We start from the raw sequence: 26,310 nt of genomic DNA on the forward strand, positions 1-26,310 counted from the left end.
CTATTTTTAATTTAATTTAAATTTTTATTATTATTTTTTTTTTAATATGTGCATGCTTCATGTGTGCCATTGGTGTTTCTGTAGTCAATACACCAAATTCCTCATTTTGAAGATGCATGTTCAGGAAGGATTACAGTGATCCCCCCTACTTCGAGATTAATGGGGGCTGTCAACCCCCCGCGAAGTCTGAAACCCGCGAAGTAGGGTATCAGTTCCGAGATTTCTATGTACGCCCCAATATAGCAGCGGTAACCATCGACATTTTTTTTGTATTTTTTGTATTTTTTGCGTATTTTATTTCCTTTCTCCTATTATTTAACATTACATTATCCTTATTAACATTATTGTATATTCATTAAATAACTAATATGACTTAGTTTGTTGAGAATTTGTTCTCAGGACTGCTTATCTGCACCAAGACTACGTGAAAGAGTACGCAAGTCATCACGTTGAACTTCACATTTATTTTGGCTCATGTATGGTGTATCATGTAGTATCTGTTGAATAATAAATCAACAACAATCTTAAAGTCAGTAAACTAACATATAAACACTTAATTTATGAATTTACTGTATTTTTAGCCGACATTAGCAGGTTAGCAACAACTAACAACTACTAACTATAAGGTGCAATCCCTACACAAACGAACACATAAACAGAATAAACCCTCATCGCTTACTAAACATAGGCAGTAGCGTGCGTAAGCAACATAAATGATAATAAACGACATAAATATGAGCTTACGTTGTCATTCACTACGTCACCGTAACTAGCCGAATGACGCACAGAGAACGTAAAACAGGATACGGAAATTAAATTAAATTAAAAGCATGCATTTCAAAATAAGATAAAAAACGTCATGAACTCAAACGCTTGAGGGATTCTTAACATAGTTATTAACTAATATGACTTCCTTATTTGATTAATACAGTACTGTATAATGTAGTTTTCTGCTTTTTTCAATTTTTTTACATTTTTGCACATTTTTTAAAGATTTTTTATTTGGATAGATAGATAGAGATAGATAGATAGATACTTTATTCATCCCCGTAGGGAAATTCACATTTGGAAATATTTTTTATTCTTCCTGGAAAAAACCGCGAAGTACTGAGACCGCGATATCTGAGACCGCGAAGTAGGAGGGATCACTGTACTATATTGTTGTAATATACAGATTTTTTTTGCGGTCTAATTTGTTTTTCCTTTCTCTCTCTTGCTACTTCCTAACACCGCCTTCTCTTGGCTGCAGACTTCCCCATAGGTATTGCTACAAATCAGTTTTTTTGTGCTACTCTTTGTATGTTATTTCAAACAAGAGTAAAGTCATACGATGATTGACTTTTTGTTAACAGCATATTTGTTTCCTAAATAACAGATGGACCTACTTCAGACCCACCAGAGGACAGAGTCGCTGTAAGTCCTCAATCAACGATCCACCCAACCTGTCTGCTTGACTTTTCTGCTAAGTTCTGCTCTACCCACAGGTGTATGTGGTAGTGGGCATCGCCGCCGTTGCCTTCTTTGGTTTCCTGATTATGTTGGCCATTCTCAAGTTTGGCGGCAACTCCAAGTTCGGCATCAAAGGTAAGACTGCGCCGTCCACTCTCTTCTGCATAGACATGAAAAGAATGTTTCTATGGGTTGAATGGATGGCTTCATTAAGACGCAATAAACCGGCTCTTCCGCAGCTCTTCTGCAAGAGCTTCTATGTATTGTAAATTGGAGCACCCCAAAAGTGGGACCTCTGGAATATTATACCCCTCAGTATAAAAAAAAAAAAAAAACATACTGTACCCAAGGACACAAAATATTCAGTTCTCACTGCATATTTTGTATATTATAGACCGTAGCGTTTTATGATTATTTTTGCACACACTATACTTGTGTTTTGACACGTTGTGTTACTCGGCTTTAAGGTGCATTGTGTTGAGGAGTGTTACATTCATGCTTGGTTGTGGTGCATTACATTCTTTATGGTATGTGTGCATATCTTGCAATATGGTTTATTACATTATAGTATGTTATTTTATGTTATAGTCCAGTGAATCGCAGTGTGTTGCGTTACAATACATTGCATTAAATTAAGTTGCATTAGTATACCCTGTGTTACAGTTACAGTATATTGTGTTACGGTATACTGCATTACGGTACACCGTGTTACGGTAGTTTGCCTAACAGTTTGTTGCGTTATGGTCCAGAATATTGTGTTGTGGTGTGCTGCGTTACGGAACGTTGCATTATGGAACGTACCGTAATGTAACATATTGGGTTACAGTATGGCGTGTTACGGTAAGTTTCGTCAGGGAATGTTGCGTTACAGTATGTTGGGTTGCGGTCTGTTGACTTATTGAATGTTGCACTACTGCAGTGTTTCTCAATTATATTTTGACAAGCCCACCCTAGGAAAGAGAAGACTCTTTCGCAGCATCCCAACTCAATGCGTTGATTATGTCAGATTATTATCTTTAAGAATTGTATAAGTATACCCAAGCCTGTATCCCTTTTAACACTGAGGGACAATGTGTAAGATTTTGACCATTTTTTATTATGGACAGCAGGGCGTGCTGCATTTACCATTGTCTGTAGCTATAACAGACATGGCAGCCTCCAGAGGAGTGCCACCCCCCATGTAATATAATTTAATGATAACTAGGATTATTATATTTGAAACATACTGTTGGTTGTTAAGAACACATTCACTTGAAAGTTTTTACCTTTATAATCATTTAATTTATTCATTTTTTAAAGAAAAACTATCAAAATCTTACACATCATCCCTTTAACAAAAAAAAATCAACTTTCAACAACTTTTCATTCTTTTTTACAGCCTTTATAGAGGGTTACAGCTTAGTCTAAAACTGGAAAAAAAAAACCAAGTGCATCAACTGCCTGAAACTTAAAAAAAAGATGACAATTCGCATTTTATTGCAATCCAATTCACATGACAAAAATACAGTAAAGTCTTTTCCCTGGGATCATCCGCGGCCCCCCTGGCAACACCTCGCTCCCCCCAGGGGGGCTCATCCCACTATTTGAGAAGCTTGCACTACGGTAAGTAGGGTTTCGATACTTTGCGTTACGGTACCTTGCGTTACAAGGCATAGATTTATGGTATGTTGTATTACAGTAAGTTGTGTTGTATTAAGCTCAATTTTAATATTTTTCTTTATTGTACATTGTTTAAGTACCTATTGCATTACACTATGTTATGTTGTGTTGTGAAACATCCAATGAAGTTATGTCATGGTATATAGTACAGTGAATTATGATATAGTATTGTGTGTTACAGTATTTTCATTACAGTACGGTGTTACTGTACGCTGAACTACTGCGATTTGTATTTCAACGAGTTCCATTATATCGCTTACATTGACACTTTGCATTTTATTCGGTGATGGTGCATTGCCTCACGATTACTGTGTGTTACTTTACGATATTTCATTTTAGAGATGGTTTTATATATCAAAGGGGTGAACAATTTTTGACTTATTTTAACTAAGAATGAGAAAGAAAAAAGTGTGACAAATATTTGTATTTGAAAAATGCGTCAATGAATCCATCCATCCTTTCCAGGTGGTGGTAGCCCCTGAGGAGCCCATTTCTCTTTTATTTCCTGTAAACTTCACTAATGTTTTACCAGTGGGTCTCAATAACCGTTTGCTTTCTTCTAATGTAACTTAGTGTGGCTAATATCTTAACTTGGCTTTCTCATTCTTGGTCAACTAACCACAATTGCTTCACATAACTTGCATGTGTAGTGTTTTCTACATTAACTTTGAGAGTTTTTCATAGAAAAACAAACACTATGCAAGATCTCAACATATCTATAAAATAAATTGGATTTGCTAGTCTCAGTTCTGACAGGTGAAGTGCAGTATTTTGACAGAGACTGATTCATAGCCCTCCTAGGAGAGGTGGCGATCATGACAAATGGGCCATGGGCTCAGTGTGCGTTTGTGTTTTTGGTCCTCTCCATTTTGTAATGTCTACATGTGAGGAGAAAGATGTTAGCATGAGTTGTTGCCACAGGAGGTAGAAGTTTTGCATGTTGTGATGTCATAACACGCTCAGTCATTTTTGTTCATTTTTTAAAATTAATTGTTTATTAATTAATTCATTAATGTATTTCTTTATTAAATGAATAATTATTTTCTAGTTTTGTTTTTGTTTTTTTGGACTGTGCATCAATTGCAACCTGTTGATCCTGGAAGGGGGCGCCACCTGGTTGCGGTCCTTTTTTTTTTTTTAGTTTTTCCTTCCTCTTCTGGGAGCTTTGTTCATGGAATGCCGTTGTTTTTATGATGCCGTGTGCGATACTATCTGTGATTTCTCTTCACCTGTGAAGCCCTTTCAGACTGTGGCAATTCAGGACCATACAAATAAACGAGTTCAGTTAAAGAAACTCCTAGAAAGATGTGATGTCACAAGGTACTCATGCTGGGGGAGGCTAAGGTCCCAGGAGATGCATAGAATATGAGCAAATTCTGCATGAAACAACACTTTACACAAACAGGTCAATACAATGTATCTAGCTCTATCTCCGTCTTTTTTTTTTTTTAATAAATACAGGAATAAACATGAGGCACATTTGTGACATCAGTTTAATTGTTATTATTTCAGTTATTATTTCAGCTATAATTGCAATCAGAATTAATTTGAAGTATATATTTGTTCATCCATATGTGCCAGTGACTGACGATGACAAACAAAACAATTAAATGGCATTCCATTATATGGCAGTACACTAAATCTGCACGTGCATCTGGTGGTGAAAAAGGCTTCTCATTGACCGGCGGGTGTGCGTGTTTCGCCCAAGACAGCCAATTTGAGTATGTCAGAACTGAGCGAGTCGGCCAGTGTTCTGAAGAAATGAGTAGGAGAAAAGCACATTTATATAGCTATATTTTTGAGCTTGTGTTAAAAAATTTTACAAAATTAAATTAATGACGTAAATCAAATTAAAGTGAACTTGTGCAGTAGAATTTTTATAACCTTCCAGTAGAATAATAAACAAAAATTGAAGTATAAATGATCATTGCTAGAATGTAAAAAAATATTTTTTTTGTATTAGACTGAAACTTCTAATGTTCAGTAAAATCTGAATCATCTCTTTGAAACCCTCCTCATCAACCAGCACCAATGGTCTCATTCCTTAAATAAACACTTTTAAAATGCTGTCTATACTTATTGCAGCCATTTGCGTCGTGTATTGGCCTTTCTTCAACAAAAAATAGTCCGCTCATCTTTGTTTGCTGCTGCTGCTGTTAAAACAAACACAGGATAATATGTATATATATATATTTTTACGCAGCGCAATGATTATGGCAATCATTGATTCACTCAATGTAATTGTATGGCCGCTAATGAAACGAAAGTGATTTATTTATTTATGTTTATCTATTTTTTTTTTGTAGTTTCTGTCGTTCAACGCAGTAAAGTTCAGTCTCTTTCAGAGTTCCCTCAGTTTTACCGGTCTTTGAATGCGTCTCCTGTGACAAGTTAAAAGCAAGTAGCACAGTTGTTATTTTTCCTTCTTGCAGCAATTATTAACAGACAAGTTAAATGAGCTTCCATGTGCTTTAATCGAAGAACATGCATACATTCCTTACCGCTCGAAACATAATCAGTTGGAGACATCCTAACCAATTTTAATCAACGCTAAACTCAACGTTAATTGTATGATCGCCAGTGAAAGGAAACCGAGTACGATACCATTGAATTAACTGCTCAACTAGTCATACAGCGACAAACTTATGCCTGGACTATTCGTGACAGCTCCCGTGTGTGTGTGCATGCACGCACACATATGAACCATCTCACGACTATCGCTGATGTTTACCTAATTCATCTGTGCGAGATTCTTATGCTCCTTTTTCGTCAATAACAAATGGGCAGAATTTGGTCGCAAGTCGCTACTCACAATATGCCCGATTCTTGACACACGTGCTTGTTATATGCTTGTTATTAATGTTTCGTGCGCTTGTGAAATGTTGTACTGCCTGTTATGGCAGATGGTTGCGAAAATGACATCCATTAATGTGCAATGCAGTGCCGGCCTGGCCGCATGCAGTGCAGTGCAACTTCTCTGGTTGATCACAGTCTGTCTGTTTCAGTGCATTGGAAACATCAGTTGGGAATAATCAGTTATTTTCAAGTCAGAAGGGGTATAGCAATTGATGATTGTATCTTGGAGCAATGTAGGTATAATATTTGGATAAAAGCAACCAACAGCGGTACTGATGATTCAATCAGAGTTTTTTGTTGCTGCCAGAGGAAGATAAAGTTGACGACCTGTCGAAAGTTTAGTCAGATTCACGGCGTGACCCGACTCCTCCTTGCAATGCAAGACAATGTTTCTTTGTATCCGGTCAGATCAGGACATTTGGTACAATCCCATCCGTTAGTTTGATAAGAAGCACATTATGCAAATAGTTTCACAATTTAAAACAGGTCACAGGAATCTTAATGAAAGGTCTCTGACATTCTCCTATAAAATTAATTAAAAATGAACATCCACTTGTCACACTCTGCTTGAAATCATGTCATGTTTGGGATGGGATTGGGGCAGTGTTCTGGTTCATGCAAATGCAAAGTATGTTACTGTAATAATCAGAGGTTGTACATTGTCAACTTAGCAATTGTTCCGGCCCTCCTGTCAACTAAAAACAACAACAACAAATATTTGTTTACAGTATCGGAGTCTGACACTCCCTACAGAGCAGGTTTTACCCTCTGTTTGCAGATTCCGAAAAATGGTTGAATACTGCTTGCTCAAAGACACACAAACATTTTTCACCATCCATAAAACGAGTTTCGATTAAGTTTCTATTGTAACTCATTGAAGTAGCTCTTCATCTAGTGCACGTGTCAAAATCCACTTCTTGAAGGCCAGTTTCCTGCATGTATTCGAACCCTCTCTATCAAACACAGCTGATTCAAATTATCAGGGTCATTTTTAAGATTCTGCCGAGCTTGCTTTTTTAGTTAATTAGCTAATGGTTTGAATGAGCTGTGTTGGGGAGAGAAAACTAGAAAACACGCAGGATGCCGGCCCTCGAGGACTGGAGTAGGAGCCTATACTGTAATACTGTACTGCTAATCTGTGTTAATGCTGCTTCTTTACTTATTGTTGACTTTGACATGCTAGTTTATCCCAATTGAGATGAAACAATTTGCTAAACGTCTGAACAGCTTGCTGAGCCATCAGCATCAGGCCATCCATCATCCTGACAAGAGGGTCGCAGGTATGCTGGAACATTATCCCAGCTGTCTTCAGACAATAGGCGGGGTACACTGAACCGGTTGACAGCCAATCACAAGGCACAGAAACACAAACAACCATTCACACTTTCACAATTTAGAGTGCCCAGTAAACCTACCTTTTTGGGATGTGGGAGGAAACCTGAATATCTGAGACAATCCATGCAGGCATGGGGAGAACATGCATACAGGTAGGCTGGAGCCGGAAGCGAACCCGCAACCTCTGCTTTGTGAGGTGGACATGCCAACCAGTCTGCTGGATGCTAAGACATATTTTCAGAAATAGTCAGATAATAATTTACTTGATCGTTTAATTTCACACTGTGTGGGTGCACGGTCAACACAATGACACAAATACTGTATATTGGTGCCTTAACAAACATGTTATTTTGTTCAGTGACTAATACATATTTTTGTAACGCAAAGCACTTGGAAAATCAGTTATTAGTTTTCAACTGCGCAAAATAATAGAATAAAAATAATGTCAAGTAAGTTATGGCTAACACAAGGATCCCACCTAACACGGTGGATTTGCTGACATGTCACATGAAACAGGCCACCTGGCTAAGAAATAAAGGAAAAGAAAATGGATCTTTATTTTACATTCGAAGGGTTTGTGGCACCTTTTGATTTCTTTTATGAAAGAGGTTCAAATACAGTTGTGCTTGAGTCATCGACCCCGATGGAATATGCTCCTCACTTGACACACGTAGATTCCGCCTGGGGCAGTCCTAAAAGTGTAATGTGGGAAAGATGAAGTTGTCAAATGTCCAAAAGCTGTTATCGATTGTCACCAAAATTTGTACTGACCTCTAATTATGCTCACTTCAACCTCGGAAAATATTACAGCTATACACCCATCTAATCTTAACCGTTTATCCTCACAAGGGGCATGGGCATGTTGGAGCCTAACCCAGCTGTCTTCAGGCAGTAGGCATGGTACGCTCCAATTCAGCCAATTGCAGATATTAAGATCAACCCAATATTTGAGATTTTTAAACACGCATTCTCCAGTTCATAGAGTCTCTCTTTCCAGAAGCTCATGTTCTTTAATGAGGAAGCCGCTACATTCATAAAACCTCTAAAAATGTCGTGATCTTTTTGATATTTCATATTGGCATAAGTACAATGTCTACATACATTTTGGTGATGATGGATTGCATTTTTTTTTACATGAAATGACATTAGCATTTGTACGCTAAGTGTTTTAGATTGTCCTGTGTGCCAGTCCGCCGCTGTGTCCTTGGCTCTTGTTATTTACAAATACTTGTATATTTTACTCACATCCCATGCGACTTTACACGGTGCCACACAAAAACCTCACAGGTTCAATTTTAAATGTTGATATACTCGTCCCGGACAGGCTTGCCTACCTACCGTTCTTTTCAGCAAAATGGTGATAGTCTGTTGCAGTTATAACTGGCCATCGATCAAAATTAAAAAAAACAAAAAACACTTGAATGTCTTAATGATAGGTAACAACATTACCATTTCAAAAACCCGTATCTACTGTGACAAAATCAAAGAAAATCAGATCGAAGAAAAAAAAATCCCCTAACCCTAACCCTACGGCCAACCCTACGATTTCACTCTCAATAGACACAAAATAACAAACAGAGAGCTGACTTAAATACACTGTACTAAAAAAGAATCTGCAAACTAGCGGAGCATGACCCACGATAAAAGGTTTTTTAACTGTCCAAAAACACCTTGAAAGACATCTACAGAAAGGTATCAAGACAACCTCAAACCTCAGTATGTCTTATATATGTAGGTGAGGACATTTATGACCATGAATAATTCTGTAGCTTTTCTTTGGTTTACTACAAATAAACTTCAAATTCTTATACCATTTCTACTCCTCCTGCTTCTCATTCCCAAACCACCCTTTTTCCCAAACTGCCCCTATTCTGTCAAATTTTCAAGGTTCTGTCAGTCTACCAGCGGAAATGGGAATTCCATCACTAATAATGTACAGATGACACACTGTTACTGCCTGCCTCCGCATACTGTGTGTGTGTGTGTGTGTGTTTATATATATATATATATATATATATATATATATATATATATATATATATATATATATATATATATATATATATATATATATATATATATATACATACATACACACACACAGGTAGTCCTCGATGTAGATCCGTTCTTAAAATGCGGTGTAATCTGAATTTCAGTGTAAGTCGAAACACCATACAATTCTAAAAAAAAAAAAAAAAAAGAAGAAATAATTAATATATTTCGCTATACATATTGTACTATAAAGTATTATACCATTGGTCTGCCCCTTTTTGCCCCCGTTTCGTCAGATAAACTTGTTCTTGCACGGCATTTTATTTTCTAGAGAACTCTTGTTTTGAATGGCCATCCAACTGGAAACAGCACGGCGGCCATTTTCGCCCTGGCGCACACGTGTCATTCTGTTGCAAGTTTTTCAGACGTGCCCGCGGCCGCCAAGATTGGCAGCGGGTAGGCAGGTCGATCTCAACCTTCACTTTTATTACATCAACAAAACCCAAAAACGCAACATAGCACTCAAATGACCTCTCTTGCGCACAACAACTTGTTCGTTGGCGTTTCACAATTTTTATACCGCTTAATAATATTTTATTTCACTTCCATGGTGATGGCCAATTTTTTACAGTGCGCCTCAAAACATCATATTGCTGAATGTTTATTTTATAACTATGTGTTTCTATCACAGTCTCACAAATTCGCACGCTCGCAACAGTGACGACGCAAAAATGGCGACATGCATTTTTTGTAGGAATACTTTCACGATTTAAGTAAACAACAGCTAATAAAGAAGATATGCACATTTGAAAGACGAATCACAGAAAGTTTGATCTCAGGTTTAGCTCCCCAAGCCATTAAAACAACGCAAATGATCAACAATTAAATTCTCATTGGGAAATATTAGAAATAGAATAGAATGCCTTTATTGTCAACGCACATGAGTATACAACAACATTGAGAGCGCACCACTCCGATTGGTTATTATGTTAAAAATATGAACAATAAATAAAAGATCGATGCGATTGAGGCGCAAGACGGTCAAAAGTACATAAAAGAAAACGGGACAGGAAGTGAAGTTGCAAGGCCAACAAGACATATCGAGGAAGCGAGAGCGAATGCTGAAGTCGACATGAAGAGAAGTCTTGGCTGTCCGCTCTCCATCAATGATTCATCATTAGCGGAGGTTTCGGTTTTCTCCTTGTTTGGAAAAGTTGCACGCCTCCTTCCCTTTCTTTCCCCGACGCACATGCGCAGCCTCAGTGTTGATCGATCGATATGACACCCTCAAGGTCAGTCCGACTCCACCGTAGGCCAGGGGTGCTACTGAGCATGCTCAGCACACCCGCCTCTTCCCTCTCTTGCTCTCCCAGCAGACGAGTCAGCTATGGGTTGTCGATCGCGATGGCCTTGCTGCATAAGCGTGTAAAGTTATGCTATCCAGCCATCCATTTTCCATAGCGCTTGTCCTCGCACAGTTCATGGGTGAGCTGGAGTCTTTCTAAGTTGAATTTGGACTTTTGCCGTTCGCACTCACACCGATGTAAACGTGAGGCTTCGAAAGACCTAGCATGCATGCGTTTGGAGCGAAAGAGGAATTATCTGCGCATCAGAAGAAAAGCCATGTAAGCATGATGAGAACATGCCAATGCCGCCTGCGCCCACTTCCGAATCCGAAACCCATCCATCCATACAGTTGCTGTAGTCGCTTGTCCTCACTGGGGTCGCTGGCGTGCTGGTGCCTCTCCCAGCTGTCTTTGGGCAACCCTGACCTGGTTGCCAGCCAATTGCAGGGCACATAGGGACAAAACGACCATTCACACTGCCAAGGACATTTTAGAGAGCCCAATACACCTGCCATACATGTTTTTGGAGTGCGGGTGGAGGCCGGAGTTCCCACGCCGGGAAGCACATGCAAAGGCCAGAGAGAGTTGGAATTGAACGCGGAACTCTGACTGTAAGGTGGAAGTGCTAACCCCTCTTCCACTGAGAAGCCCCCAAATCCGCAACATCAGAACGTAATTGGTCTGTGGGCAAGTTTTTGGTTCATGATAGATTACTGCTGCCTACTTAGTTTAGGGAAATAATTGGTGACTGTTTTACTATGACAAAAGTCCCCAAGCCTTTTTCATGGCATGAGACGATCAACTGCAATTTTTGTGCGAGAAGGCACTCATGTTTTTACAGCGTGCGGAGGCGTTCAAACTAGTCCCTGCAAAAACGCAGGCGCTGCCAGACAACGTCCGGGTTGTGTCACCCGGGCTTTCTTTCGGCAATCCTTTAAATGTCCTCGATAAGGCGCAATGAGAACGAGGCTCTATCGATCAAGACCTTGTCGCGCAAGAAGGAGGGTGGCCAAGATATACAAGCACACAAATGGCACCATGCTGCCTCTCTGAATGTGGATACGTGTTGGCAAAGATGACTGCCAAAATCATTTAGTGTGGCTATTTGTTTTTGTGCTGTAGATTTGTAGGCCAAAGGCAAGGAGTACGTGCGCGTGCGCAAGCTCGCAAGTCCGTGCATGGCGGCATTAGAAGTACTGAGTGATTGTAGACAGCACTCTACCAGATAGAGGTTTATTGATCGATCGATTGATTGCGTGCCCATCAAGATGAGTCCCTCGTCTTGGCCACGCCTCCTCGTCTTTGGCTAATGCCAAGGTAAGCATCTCTGCTTCTGTGTGTTTGTCAGTGTGTCAAGTCGCATGAGTGACTGTCAGGCTAAAGATATTTGCTCAACGATAGAGACTAAATTAAGTAAAATAGAAGTGATAGAGGGCAAACAATGCGTTATTTATACGGTTTTCCTCCCCTCCCGCTCTCCCATGTGAGGGGCACGTCCTGAAGGATTTCCGAGAGCTGTCACTTGAATTTACTTCTTTTAGTTGTTCATGGTTTTGTTGCCAAGTTGATAATGCAGCCTTGTATTTTTTTTTACCTTCCGCTGACATCATCAGCTAACGGAAAGCATGCTGGCAGGCATATAGCAGTAAGACTGCCGTTTCAAGCTTTCTCTGCCACCAGTGTTTCATGTCTGGATTTGTTTTGTTTCTCTGGGACCCTCCACCGTTTAGTTGGCCATCTTGATTTCATCCATGTCTTTAAAAGGGTCCTCTTGATGGACCATTTGATCTTGGAAAAGTGATAAAAAAAAATAAATCACATGGCAACAGGTTCGATAAGTAGGGAGGTTGCTTCATCTTGGTGATGTTCTTCTCGCCGGTCAGGAACTGTCAGATGCTCAAGCGTGGAGGCATGTTAACACGGTGAAATAGCCACAATTTGCCCTGATGCAACGTTTGCCCTATCTCACACATAAATCAAACGGTACAGGATCTCTTTGTAGACGTCTGGCCCTTATCTGAGGGGAAAACTCGGGGTTAGACTGGAAGGATATCTTTGGTTACACTAATCCAGGAATACAGCTTATAAATTGAACATTCGTTTAAAAAATGTTGAATAAAAAGAATAAAGGCCTGCTAAAGTTTGGTCCTAAATGTTTACTTTCAAACAAAGGTGAATGTGTTTCCCAACATATCATGAATATTATCCGAAGAGCTGAGCCTGCGACCCCAACAAAGAAGCCTGAAGAGTCGGTCACCTTCTGTTACCTTGTTGCATGCAGTTGCCACGACAACCCTCTCCATCGCCAAAAAGGAAATCATTAATACAAGCAGAGTGAATCACTGACTTCACACACAGGCATGGGAGCAAGAAGCATCACCTGGGGAGGACCCGGATGCCAACAAAAGACGTCAAAGCCCCTGCGTTCATTACTGAGGATCTTCTCTGCAGTTTGCCGTGTTCGGCTACCCAGTGAGTCATCGCGGGGAAAAATATTATTCACTTCTCCCGTTTATGACTGGCAACCAAGCATCAGCGCAGATAAAAGCAATTTGTATTTTCCTTCCGTGAACATGGGAAAGTCAGTGTTAGAAGCCAAATCTGTTATATATTACTTGGGAATATTTACAAGCTGCGCTCACTCCAAGGCAAACAACAAGCAGATGCTCACCTGTTTCCAACCCCAAAGGATCATCTATTTTGTCCAACGATGAAGAAATAACTTCCCTGGAACATTGAAAGATATTTTCAAAGCGCAATATATGGAACACATATGTGCTCAACCCCCTGAGATCCAATGCATCCATTTTAGTCTATCTTTAAAACCAGAGATTATTACACAGTATAGCTCTTGATCCTCAAAGGGACCTGACACTTAGAGATTGTCTGTTCATTGTTTGAAGTATTTGGGAAATGCTGTGGCTGGGTATGTATCACTTGCGGAATTCGTCATAGTGAAGCATATACTTTTAGAAGTTAAGAAGAATAGCTTTTATTATTATTTTTTAGATGGAGGGCTCAACATGTTCTCCCCTCCTTTTTGGTGTTGTAATGAATGCTTTCTTTCTTTCTTTCTTTCTTTCTTTCTTTCTTTCTTTCTTTCTTTCTTTCTTTCTTTCTTTCTTTCAATACCTTCATCCCGTGAGAGTCAAAGATTGTACAGGTCCTTAGTCTAAATCTAGCTCCCATTTGCAAACATTTCAAATTGAAATCACGGTGCCGTTTTTAACCTCCCTCTCCGTTTTGACAATCTGTAACGATTTTTAGCTTTCCAGGGGTTTTCTTTGAATGCTTTGTCTTTGATGTATCAAGATCAATGGCCCAAATTGGGTCAAATTGACACCTGCTTGGTTAAGCAGACAATACATGCAACCATTAAAGTGAGATTGCCGACAGACTGGACAATAACATGGTGGATATTTGGCCAACAGCATTTTGTGAGCACATAGTGGACCTTTAAGATGTCAACAGGGTGGACATTTGACTTATGATAGCATTTTATGAGGATGTTAGCATGATTCAGTTAGAAAATTGTGTACTATTGATCAAATATATCTCAAATATCTAAGAGTTCTTTTTTTCAAATCAAATTATATTTTACTGTGACAGTGGAAACATTAAGATATACATGATCAAATCCAGTCGAATGATCAAACTTGTGGACAATAAATCTTTTTTTCAACCACTTATTAAACACATTTTTGTAAGAAGAGCAGTGTCTTGGGCATGTCAAATGTAAAAATGTATAAAATGGAGACACATTTGAAGAGAGATTTTAAAACTCCATGTTTTAAGGTTCTGCTACCTCATCGTGATGATTGAGTGTTTCCGAAGAGGACGGAAAAGGCACTTTGCAGTGAAGGTCAGGATCTACAACTTATCTTGTATAGTCCTTGTTGAATGTCTTGTTTACTGCCGCTGTTCTGTGATATCAGTTGTCCGGATCTCAGATCAGTCTGCTTTGCTCGAACGAACTTCAAGAGGAAATTCTTTGACTTTTTCCGTCTAGATATGAAATTTCAGAATTCCCAGTCACCAAGTATTAGTGACAGCAGGTTTTTGTGCGCCTTGTTAACTTGTAGAGGGTTTCTTCCCCCGTTTTCAGTGAATAGTAATGACAAAGCTGGCGTCAGAGAGTTGCGGGAAGCAAGTTGTTGTTTTTGGCTCGTCTCTCCATGTCCTTTATCACCAAGTGTCAGCTGCCTGGGGTTGTTTTCTTCCTTGCGTTCTCTTCCTGACAGACGTGTCAGCCATTACTTTACCTCGCCTCCACTTCATTTCCACAGCACATGCTCCTTAATTGCACATTGGACAGACACTGCGGTGGAATGGACTTGTGTTTTGTTTTATTTTGTAAAACCGTCAACCACATTTTTGCAGCTGCTGACGAGAAGTGCCCTTGGTGCATTCCCATTATCGAAATGTGGCATAGCAACGAATGCAATCGTTCCAGGTTTTATGTTGCATAGTAGTATTACATATAAACGTTTCTCCTCATGCATCAGACAAAAGCATAGGGACACCCTGCATCATCAAATATGAATCCTATTATTCATTTTTTGGTCATAATTTGAATTAACCCTCTCGTAAATGATTTAGCCATAATCAAAATTTAATGCTGATGGTTTGTGATGTGCTTCACAGAAACACCTTATATTTGCATTGGAGAAGGGACTCGTCCTTGCAGAATCTTTGTAAAACAATTACAGAGGAGAGTGCGTGGGTGGCATCGCTTGGCTCAGACAACTGTTTAGTTTAGTGCTTGAGAAAACCCTTTGTTTGTGGAGGACGGTGGCAAAATAGGAGTCGCTTCGAATCAAACTGAAGAGCCTGACGTGATGATAACACCACCAGAGGCAGCAGTTGTTCCCTCCCTTATACTGTTCTATCTACCGTCTCCTTCAAAAAACGTTTCCAATCGAGATCAATTATTTTTGGATCTTTCGTTATCAAGAACTCGAATAACTGTACGGGCGTGCCGTAAAACTGTAAAATGACATCACCCATGTGTGAAACGTCAAATGTTAAAACATTACACATGCATATTTAATAACACTCTACTTTTTTTTTAATCCCAGGTGACAAAGGCTATTTTCAAATGCACTTAGTGGTTAGGGTCAGGATATGTCAAAATTAAGGTTTCTGAAACTTTTGCAATCTTTCTTTTTACATGCTTTAGAGAAGGAGTTTATGTTAATTGTTTTACCCTGATTGAGATGGTGACCATCAGATCACTGCATGGCGCAAATTTCCACTTCTTACTTTCTACTTTTAATAAAGCGCATTATATTGATGTCACTCCCCACAATCATGAAGTAATTTGTTTCCTACTGTCTCGGTGGTGTGGTTCTTTTATAGCGCTTGGGTTTCACCCTGTTTGTTTACCCCACTTAGAACCTAATGTATTCAAATTCGGCTCCTTTGTGAGTAGAAAAGTAAGACAGTGCCTCCCCTCGCCTCAGCAAATAAATGCCATCATGGTACATATAAGTATGTTTGTATAAAAAAAGACCCAGATTCCTTGCAGTGAGAGCATGCGCAGAAGAACAATGACCCGTTAAAGGAAGTCAACAAAATGCCTTTACGTGACAACATATTCAGGGGGAATTCAAGAGTCTTCCCGAATTCGAGTTTTTTGTGCCCGTTTACTTGGGATGCAAAAATGTGAATATTGCCAATGTACAGATTTTTTTAAAGGTTTATTGACGGAATGAAGCGCGGCCAAGCAAACATACAGCAACGGCTAGCGTGACAAGCTAACAACGCAATCGACATTATTATTCAGCGAGCTTGTTAGATAAGGCCTCTGAGCAAGGCCAGGTTGAATTTTGGGGGGTTTCTGAGGTTTTTTTTGTAGATTAATTTCTGCCTTTAGTCAGAGTTTTGGTTTGGATTTGTCAATTTTTATGTGAGTTGAAGTGCATTTTAGAACTTGAGAGGGGTCACTTCTCCCGCCTCTGTCGGAAACTGTCAATCCACCAAGCAGGCCGGTTGCCTGGATTCGGACTGCAAATTGGCAGGAAATGCTACAAGAATTTAGTTGGAAGGTGAAAGAGTGTAAAGTGGAGTTCTGCCGTATGCCTGTGTGAGTGTGTACCAAAGTGACGTTGATGGGCTTTGTCGTGGCAACGGTGTTAAAAGGTCACCTCGCCCCAACTGTGAGTAAATTGTTGTTGTTTTGTTTTTTTTATTCAACAAACATGATCTTGACTGCGACACCGCTCCGCTGTGAATTTGTCAAACACGCTCAGAGCTACGTTGACCTTTGCTGAATAATTGATGCATAAATATACTTGACATTATCACTCACTTGCAGTGACGCATGCTGCTTCTTCTTCCTTATCTCTATACAGTACCTCCGCAGAAACAGTCATGGAGAAGAGGTAATTTAGGTTGTGTAGCTGTGAGGATTCGAGATTATGTGTTTATCATTAGAAACTTCTAATAGTCCTGTCATCGATGGAGTCTTGCAAGTTTGCATTTGTTATTCATTTGCAACAACTTTAACACTAACACTAAATTTTCACCTGAGCCTAACTCAACCCTAACCAGGCTTCAGCATCAGCAAAGCGTTAATCATTTGGGGTCCTCGGTTTACGGCATCCCCGACTGGAAATATTTTCATGTGACATAGAGTGTGCACTGAACCAGTTTGCACGGAGCTCTAAGAATACGTAGTTAATTCCGCAATCACTGTTTTTCATACAATTTTTCATATTGAAGGCCATACATTTTTTTTTCACTCAAATAGTTACTAGAATTGTGTCGTAACAGATGGCATGCAATGAAGTAGTTTGCCCAGTTGCGTAAGAATTGACGGCAAAGAAGGTATGCTCAGTTACTACCGTACTTTCAGTTTTATTTTTAATGCATTCTTTTATATTAAATGCAAACAAAGGTTTTTTACACAAATGTATTCTGTTCTAATAGCATTTTTTAGCTTGCAAATGACGGGCAATGAGAAACAGTCCTGCAGCAGTGTCAGAAAACCCGGTTACCCAACACATCAAAGCAAACCCAGTCACCAGCGTTCATCAAATAGTTATGGTTTAAATGTTTTTCGAACGGTTATAGATATTTACTGTAATTATGAATTTACTGCTATTTTCAGCGGTTAGTTATAGGTACTTTTAGTTTCTGGCTTACATACAAAATTAGGTTGTGTTGCTGCTGTTTGGACGCAACTGTCATAAACCTAGGACCCTTGGATTAGAGCAAATGCAATCTTAACTGAAAACACTTTCCACTTTATGTAACGCATATAACAAATACTAATATGTAGAATAGTTCCAGGGCCACTGACTTCACAACTAATTATTATTTTTATCATCATTGTCATCATTAAATGTATTTCTGTTTTTGTTCATATTTCTGTTATGTTCATTTTTGGCTGTTTCCCTTCAGGATGTGTGAATATCCCAGTGGAGGTGATCTCACACTAACGGACGCGGACACACACCAGGCTAAAAGAAAGACTGAAAGAATTCTTGTTTGCACAAGGGAGAGAGGGCAACGTTTTGGGGATCGTACAAATATACAAGTATCAAGTCGACAAAAACACACTCAAACCTTTACTAGGTAGTCCAGTTTCAGGCCAGAGAACCTCATTAAGCAATCATCGAGAGAAATGGAATGTAAAGGTCTTCCCCATTGAATGAATTATTCACCTCAGATGGATAGAGATGGCCATTAACCTATATCTCCTAGGCACACAGCATCTCCTCCCGTCCAACGCCATTTGCCCCCCTGGTGCCAATGAATACTATGGTACATGCACCCACTACTACGTTTTGATAGATTTTAGCCAGGTTTACATGTTTTTTGCAAACCAGACACCTGAATTGTCTTAAGCTAACAGTAGTAGTCATTGTAATCAGTAAAATTGGATGATGGCATGCTCGCAAACCGCTAGACGGCCATCAAATGAGTTCTGCAGGTGTGCTGTATCATGCCTGTCAAAACATCCTGAGCATCGGCGTCAGGAAAGGCTTTTTTTTTCCTAGTGCACCTGCCAGCAAGTCAACATTCGCTCCACCTGTAAATCAACGTGGTTATTTTTACAGTGCACACAGCCCACTCCAATATGAGGTTTTTACCTCCCCTGTAATATTTATCTTAGCTCACGATAACAACTGTGTATGTTGTATTTCTTGGAGGAGTGAAGTAAAAACATTTTGCCGCAACATGTTTCTTACAAACGCACTCATAATGTCTGTGTCCGTCACTGGAACATACATTGTTGTTAAATTGTCTCATAACATAAAGCGCGCTGTTTGGTAAAACGACATGTTGGCTACATGCTCGCATTATCATCAAAGCATTGCGTTCATATTTTCCAGCGATATCAGCATAATTTAACGACCAATTCAGACTCAAATCAGTGAAAAGAAACCATTTATTTTTAATCAACTGTAATCTTTCTGTACTTTCCCTTGCGGAGTTTCTTGCTGTTTTGAGTAACTGTCGAAAATCTGATATAGGCAGATGTGTGGGGAATATTGGATTCGAGTGTTGCGGCGTTAAGATCTTGTTTATCCTCAAGGCCCAGGAAGCCAAGCGGCAACTAATCCATCTGCCAAAGTGCTAATTAAGCTCAAAATACTAATCACATCCCAAACTCATGATACCCAATATTTGAGCAATAGAAAGGTGAATGAAATTGATTTCATTATACTCTAAATGACAAACGATGCCATTATGTTAGTGGGTACCTATGAAAAGACATCAATCTTTTTTTTTCCTTTTCTTACATTAAGAAATAGATTGAGGCGGCCTTCAACAACAACTTGAATGTATTGTCGCTTTTCAAACTCACTAGGACCTGGTTAAATGTTTGGCAAAAAGTACTGGCCTCTACTTAATAGCAAGGAAAAGCTTGTCATTATTTTGTGGTAAAATGTCACATTGAACATATCTGCTGTTTGTGGAGTATTTTTGTTGGATATCCTCAGAATTCTTCGGTGGGAGAATAATAGGGATTTTCTAACAATGTACTATAGTCAGATTCCACCGTGTTAGTGGATGAAACTCAACCAAAAGCTTCACTTTTACCAGTCGGCACATCTTAATTTTGTTGTTCACTTTTTTTTTTTTAATTAATTTAATGTTATTTTACAAATGTGTTAAATACCCTTGGGAGTATTTCTGCATGTGCCTGCTCCTGTTATCATCACTCAAAGTAAATAAAACAACCACAACTATAAATCAGTCCACTGATTATTTCCAACCATTGGGGGACCTCAAAACATTTTAAGATTTACTGTGGCAGCCTTTAACTGGGCTGCACCACTTTGTAGGAATGTAAATTTTCCTACTAGGTGGAAAATGATCAAAAGACTGTCTACAACAAACATGATTTTTTTTTCAGCTATAAAATCATTGTTAGGCCTATAATTATGGTATTTTATGTACTTTAACTCTTATTTTATATAAATCATTCACTTACACATAAATGTACATACAGCATGTGTTTTATTTGTGTAACCTGTATGCTGTTACATTTTCTCAAAGAATGCTAAAACTTGCGAATGTAAGACTGTCAAAAGCCGTTGTTGTTTTTATTATTTTGCTTATTTTGTGTCATTTGTGCACGACTTTATCGAATTTTACATGTCCCCATTAGCAGTAGTGTGGACTTAGTGTGATACTTCTGGAAAAGCAAGGAAGCAACTACATTTGGAGATATTCAAGGACTTTAGTGGCCCTGGAGCGCCTCCATAAACTCTGCATATTGTGCTTTTAAAAGCTGCCTTCAAGGGGCTTTTAGCTGCTTATTTGAAAAATATTCCTTCCTTTTCAGGCATTTCTTTCAATAAAGGCAATTGTTTATTTGGTGTAGTGCGTGTGTGTGCGCGCACGCATTTATATTCATTGGTGCACTTTGAACACTTACAGTGCGTACCCAGGGCACCTTTCTTTGCTTCCAGAAAATTCATGAGAATGCGCCGCGACAACAATGTGCAGTGAAAGTGTTGCTCAGCACCGATCGACTTCCCAGTCTCACCTGCCTGCTCACGAACGCTGTTGCCATCGGCAATGAATGCCTAAGGCTTTACACAGAGTCTGTTGATATGCTGTCGAGGGGGTGTGTTGGGTCGCGTACTGCACTGGAAACTTTAGAGTCCAAATTTAACGCATGAATATAAACCGCTAAAGCCAAGTTGTGCTGTTGTAAAGATGGTGAATCGCTGAAGGAAACATTGCACGCCTAGGGATTTAAAAAGAAAAAAGAAAAAGTGTTAAGTGTCATAGCCGAGGTCAGTACTGACTGGTGCAATAATAATACAGCGTGCAATGTTATTGCAGTTGCTTGCAGCAAAGAAAATGTGTCTTTTGGGTGTTGTAATGGTTGATGAAGTGGTTGTGTGGGTTTCCTCTTGCTGTACCTCAGCAATATCATAAGTGGTCTCTATGTAATTGTCTATTTCTGTTCCAAGCTGTACAGAATGGTTAAATTTGATATGTTATGCATTTTTTCAGATCACTGCAGAGTACAACTTTTGGATCATCTCTACTGTGCTCTATTCTGTTTTCCCCCTCAAAATAGCACAGCAAGAAACTGAAAACCTCGGAGTGTCGAATGCGTTGCTATGACTGCCATATCAATGGTATCATTCAACAACAGCGATGAATGATACCAGATGATTCAGCTCTACCATTTTGATGTCAGTTCAGCACGTTTTGAACCCGGTTAATTACAAAAAATTATAACTTGTAGTTAGGGGTATCTCAGATCAGGAGAACTTAATTTAGCGCTGGGGCCACATGGAGGAAAATCTATTCTCAAGTGGACCAGACTGGTAAAATCATGGTGTATAACTTAAAAACTATCAGTGTCATCTATATATAGATTTTTGATAAATATATTGCGATAAAATAGCTATATATACAAAGTAAAGATGAATATATACAGTACTGAAAGGACTTTCTTTCTGCTTCCCTTTGTATCCCATTATAAAATTTTCCCTTAAATTGCGTGAAACAAATGGAAATTTTCTATGACCTTTTTTTCTCATTTGTTCATAAAACACATACTTTGTATAAAACACAAAACAAGATGAATTAAAAATAAATGAATTAATGAATACAGTCATCCATCCTTTTTCTATCCTTTCTTTTCTTTCTTATCCTCACAAGGGTCACAGGCTTGCTGGTGCCAATCCCAGTTGGCTTCAGGCAAGCCACCCTGAACTGGTTGCCAGTCAGTTGCAGAGCACACAGAGACAAACAACCATTCACGCATCCAATCATACTCAAGGACAATTTAGTATGTCCAATTCACATGCCATGCATGTTTTTGGAGTGTGGGAGGAAGCCGGAGTGCTCGGAAATAACCCCCGCAGGCTTGGGGAGAACATGCAAACTCCACACAGGAAGGATGGAGTGAGGTGGATTTGAACTCGGGTCCCTTTATCTGTGAGGCCGACGTGCTGTTCATTAATTAAAATTAATTAATACGATAAAACACAAATATCCAGTGCAAATATGGAAGCGCTTTGTGCTAACTGGTGAGCAGTAAAATAAAACAAAATACATTTAAAAACGAATACAAGACTGATTGTTCGTAATATTACACGGACGAAAGCCTAATAATGTCTTCTAATGACCCAGATGTTGACCCCGGCCCATTGTGAATCTCTTCAGGGCGATCAAAGTATCTAGTACTGTAGCATTCTGCAAATTATTTCACACAAACGGTAGCAGCTGGTCACTTCCACTTGTAAGTTTCGGTGCTAATCTGAGTATTGCTTTTAAAAATAAAAAATTATGTGTATTGATTGTAGACAGCAAACTGATGGGTTTGGTCCTATTCATTTGTTTAAATGCTTCACAAAAACATCTCGCGAGCCAAATCCTGCCTAGGGGCTGTACGTTGGACACCAATGGCGTCGATGCTAGTTGTTAACTTCCGCATTCTCACACCCGTTACTGCAAAGTGTCCCCAAGAAGAAGGAATCGGTCGTCATATACATCGTTGAAGCCTCAGAATGTGGGCCGAACATTAAAAAGAAGAAGAATCTGGTGGAAAAAAAGACATGAGGGTGACTCAAGAAAGTGGGGTGGTAGAGAGGTTAGAACAGAAAAGGTAAGCAGGAATGGAGAGGAGGAAATGACTATTTTTCACCAGCGGGGGTGTGAAGAAGAGAAAATATGATTGGCCTCTGCATCAGGGCCAAAGTGGAGGAGGCCCTTTCATGTGGTCATTATCTAACAACAGTAAGAAGCAGCCGCCATTGCTCTACTCATGCCAACCTTACCAGAGAGCAATCATTGGTTTTTGCCAATATCTGCAGAGCGTGTATCCTGCTCATCTTTGGTAGGTCTTGTGAAGAAAAAAGACGTTCTATAGACATCCAAAATTTCTACAAGTGCTTTGTTCTGATTGGCTACAAATTGGTTGCGTGTAACTTCTATTACCTGTGCAGGTGATGCTTGATGAAGCGAGGATTGGAACTTATCAACTGTCATATATATTTAAAGAGAGTTTAACCACTTTTTATTCAAAGTCAAACTGACAAAACCTTGTGGCATTTCCCGAAATTGATCCTTAGGGTAAACTTCAAGAGGAAGTCTCAGGAGATTTGACCAAGCCTTTGATTACTCTTCATTTTATTTATTTATTTTATGCATGATTGAACTACAGCTTGTAATGTTTTGGGGGAATGCCACTGTTTCACTGCTTGTCTGATTTATATGAATAATAAATACAACAGAACATATCATGTTTTTCTAAAAATCATACAAATTGAACAAAATATCCCTACGGCAATATATTGCAGTAGACTAGTCGTTCTTCCTGTCTGATGGGCTATATCAAAACGGACAATATTTTGCACATTTTATTCATTTGGAAATCATCGTAATTTGCAGTGATCCCAGCGATTGTGTGCCCCACACAAATACATTTTGGCCACCGCTATCTTTCCCTGCTTCTGGCATGTGTCTACAAATCAATATCCATCCCACTTTTCTTACTAGTAGGATGCTGCAAATACAGTGCCTCGGATGACTGAAGTATCAAATGTATCGATGTTTAAGTTTAAGAATCAAGAATCAATGGTATCAGAGACATCGACAGCTGAGTATTGATCCCCTGTGCCGCTCTCGACTCGCTACACATGCTCTTCCCTTTCTTGACTGTATTTTGGTTTGGAAACAGCATTAATACTGGGCAAAGCCTACATACATTTGTTTAATCATTAAGCTGCGAAAAGACTATGGGATGCGAACCAACGCTGGAACATGAAACTATACCGATTGCCCCCCTCCCTCCACACCCACGTTTTAGATAGCGTCGCTCTCTTAACTCCATTTAGCTGTCCACTATTACATGGTTTTGAAACTGTGTCAATTGCATCATTGGAAAAAAAGGTTTATGCAAGTATTGAGTCCCATGTCCCCAATCTAATAAGATGACTACACAAGCCCCACATCAATTCATAATGCCATTCCACTGGTTCTCATAAAACCATGGGTTCGCCAATGGAGTCATTTTAAAAGCTTCTAACTAAAGTCTTTGCAGTAGTTGTTATTTCATGTACCTGTATTGCAATTTTTTAAAGCAGTTGCATTGTTACTAAGAATCAAGTTCTGCTCATTTGTTAATTAATATATTTCATATTCAAATAACACAAGTATGCACTAAACAACCAAGGTATTTATTTATTAATTTACAGTATTTGTTTTATCGTATTTCCCACGATGTACAATCAATAGTCCATCGTCAAATATAGATTTTGTTGCGTTTCTCTCCATCATTTTTTTATTTTCAGATTTGAAAACAAGTGGTTAGATTTAGAGTAATGAGTTCCATATGTAGCCTTTAAAATGTCTTCAAATGTTAATTAAAAGTAGCACAATAGCTTTATGTTGAAACTGTTGCGTTTTTTTTCCCCCCAAATTTACAGGCAGAGCGCGGACAAAAACAAAAAGCACATTGTCAAAGAATCTCCAAATACTGCAGTGCAGATGGTGATTCTATGACATCACAACAGTAATGAACTACTGTAGAAGGTCTGTTTGATACCATGCACACCTCCACCAAGACAGAGTTTTCCTGTGTCTGGTCTCCCCCACATCCTTCCACCCTGGTCAGGATCAATACATTACTTCCTGTCCTCAGTCCACTTGGGCGACAGCAATTTAGATACCACTGGGGCTCATGTTACCGTGTGTGTGCGTGTGTGTGAGTGTGCGTGTATGTGCGTGTGTGTGCAGGTGCATGTGCATGTGGTGTGTGCATTTTGAGAAGAGCTTGAGGGGTCACAGAGACCTTTTAGTGGCGGATGTGTTTGCTACTCATCAAAGGAGGTGAAAACCTACAATGGAGCCAGACAGCCAAAATGTCCCAATTTTTGTCTTATTTGGGGAGTGGCAAATAGGAACGTTGTGAAAATCTTGAGTTTGACAAAGATATTGGACGAAATTGAATTTTAAACAGGGCGGCACAGTGGGAGATTGGTTAGAAATTGGTTCAATTCTGGCAATCGCCTTTCTGTGTGGAGTTTGCATGTCCTTCCCATGCCCGTGTGGGTTTTCTCCAGGTACTGGTTTCCTCTGGCATTCCCCAAAACACGCATGGTAATGTAGATGCATAGGACACTCCAAATTTTCCTAGGCGTGTTTGTGAGTGTGAATGCTTGTTTTTATATGTGTGCTCTGCGTTTGGCTGGCAACCAGTTCAGGGTGACCCCGCCTACTGCCTGAAGATAGCTGGGATAGGCTCCAGAACACCTATGTCCCTAGTGAGGGTAGTGGCTGAGAACCTGTATGGATGGGATGAATTTTGAACATTAAACATTCCTGTTTAGGTGTCACATTACATTTGTGAATATCTCTGTGTCATGTTGTAAATGAATCACACCGGCCTTACGTTTTGTGTGAGTGTGTTTTTATGTGTCCGCTTCAATTGGCATTAGCTTTATAGAACTCTGTAATAACCAGCTTTTGTATACAAAAGACTTTTACTCTTACAGGACATCTGAGTCCATCCTTTGTTTATAACACTGAATAACAACAAAGCAGAAACACTGAAAAGATCAATGACTACAGTCCTATGAATTATATGATTCCATTTCTATTTCTTTTTCATTATTCATATAATATGCACCAATCAAAGGAGCGCTCCCAATTGGGTTGTATATCTGCTGTACAATGACAATAAAGGCATTGCATTTAAAATGGTTCTATTCTATTTCTTTGACAAGGAGTGACATTGACTAAAAATGTACCCAGCTTGGTTAGCTCCTCGAACCAGCTAACAATCCATTCTGCCGTCATGCAACAAATTGTGACTGACCTTCGAGGGACCAAATGTATCCATTCAATGCAGTCTTTAAAATTCCCCGTTATTCTCAAATAACTGTTCGTGTTTCTCCCCAGGCAAGAGACATGCACCCTGCACAGATCCTTTGAGAGTCTAACTGACAGGCCCTGATGTTGTTCAATCCTACTATAGCCTCTCGACATCTATCGCCCTGGGCAACAGACACAGGAAAATGGCTACGTTTTGTCTACGGTGTACCCTGCAAGCTAGAGGCAGATCAATGGTCGCTCATCGTCGTCATTTCTATCGGGCTCCGGCACTCAGGCCATAAAACGTTTTATCCGAAGCCCCCCGAGGTAAAACAGTACCGACGACTCCAAATTAAAGACTTAAAAAAATGGGCCGGCA

General features: G+C 39.4%; 1 protein-coding gene and 1 long non-coding RNA gene across 5 annotated transcripts in view; one reads left to right on the forward strand and one right to left on the reverse strand.

Moving 5' to 3' along the window:
• The window catches only part of ntrk2a (neurotrophic tyrosine kinase, receptor, type 2a), an 85,943-nt gene that overhangs the window by 15,252 nt on the left and 44,381 nt on the right, over positions 1–26,310 (forward strand). For 2 of the 4 annotated variants that reach the window (XM_088415448.1, XM_088415456.1), the window contains exons 11-13: positions 1,250–1,261; positions 1,376–1,413; positions 1,485–1,584. In XM_088415448.1, coding sequence (XP_088271574.1) covers positions 1,250–1,261; positions 1,376–1,413; positions 1,485–1,584 — 150 coding nt within the window. The remainder of the gene's footprint in view (positions 1–1,249; positions 1,262–1,375; positions 1,414–1,484; positions 1,585–26,310) is intronic. The other 2 variants (XM_088415462.1, XM_088415467.1) reach the window with 1 other exon arrangement.
• On the reverse strand, positions 1,182–26,017 carry LOC148429723 (uncharacterized). Its single transcript, XR_015865673.1, has 4 exons — positions 25,936–26,017; positions 7,884–7,991; positions 7,380–7,523; positions 1,182–1,609 (listed from the first exon to the last, which is right to left on the reverse strand). It is a non-coding gene; the product is annotated as an uncharacterized LOC148429723 (long non-coding RNA).

Source organism: Hippichthys cyanospilos, chromosome 1 (genome assembly GCF_059441005.1).
Source record: "Hippichthys cyanospilos isolate Australia breed blue-spotted pipefish chromosome 1, RoL_Hcya_1.0, whole genome shotgun sequence".
NCBI lineage: Eukaryota > Metazoa > Chordata > Actinopteri > Syngnathiformes > Syngnathidae > Hippichthys > Hippichthys cyanospilos.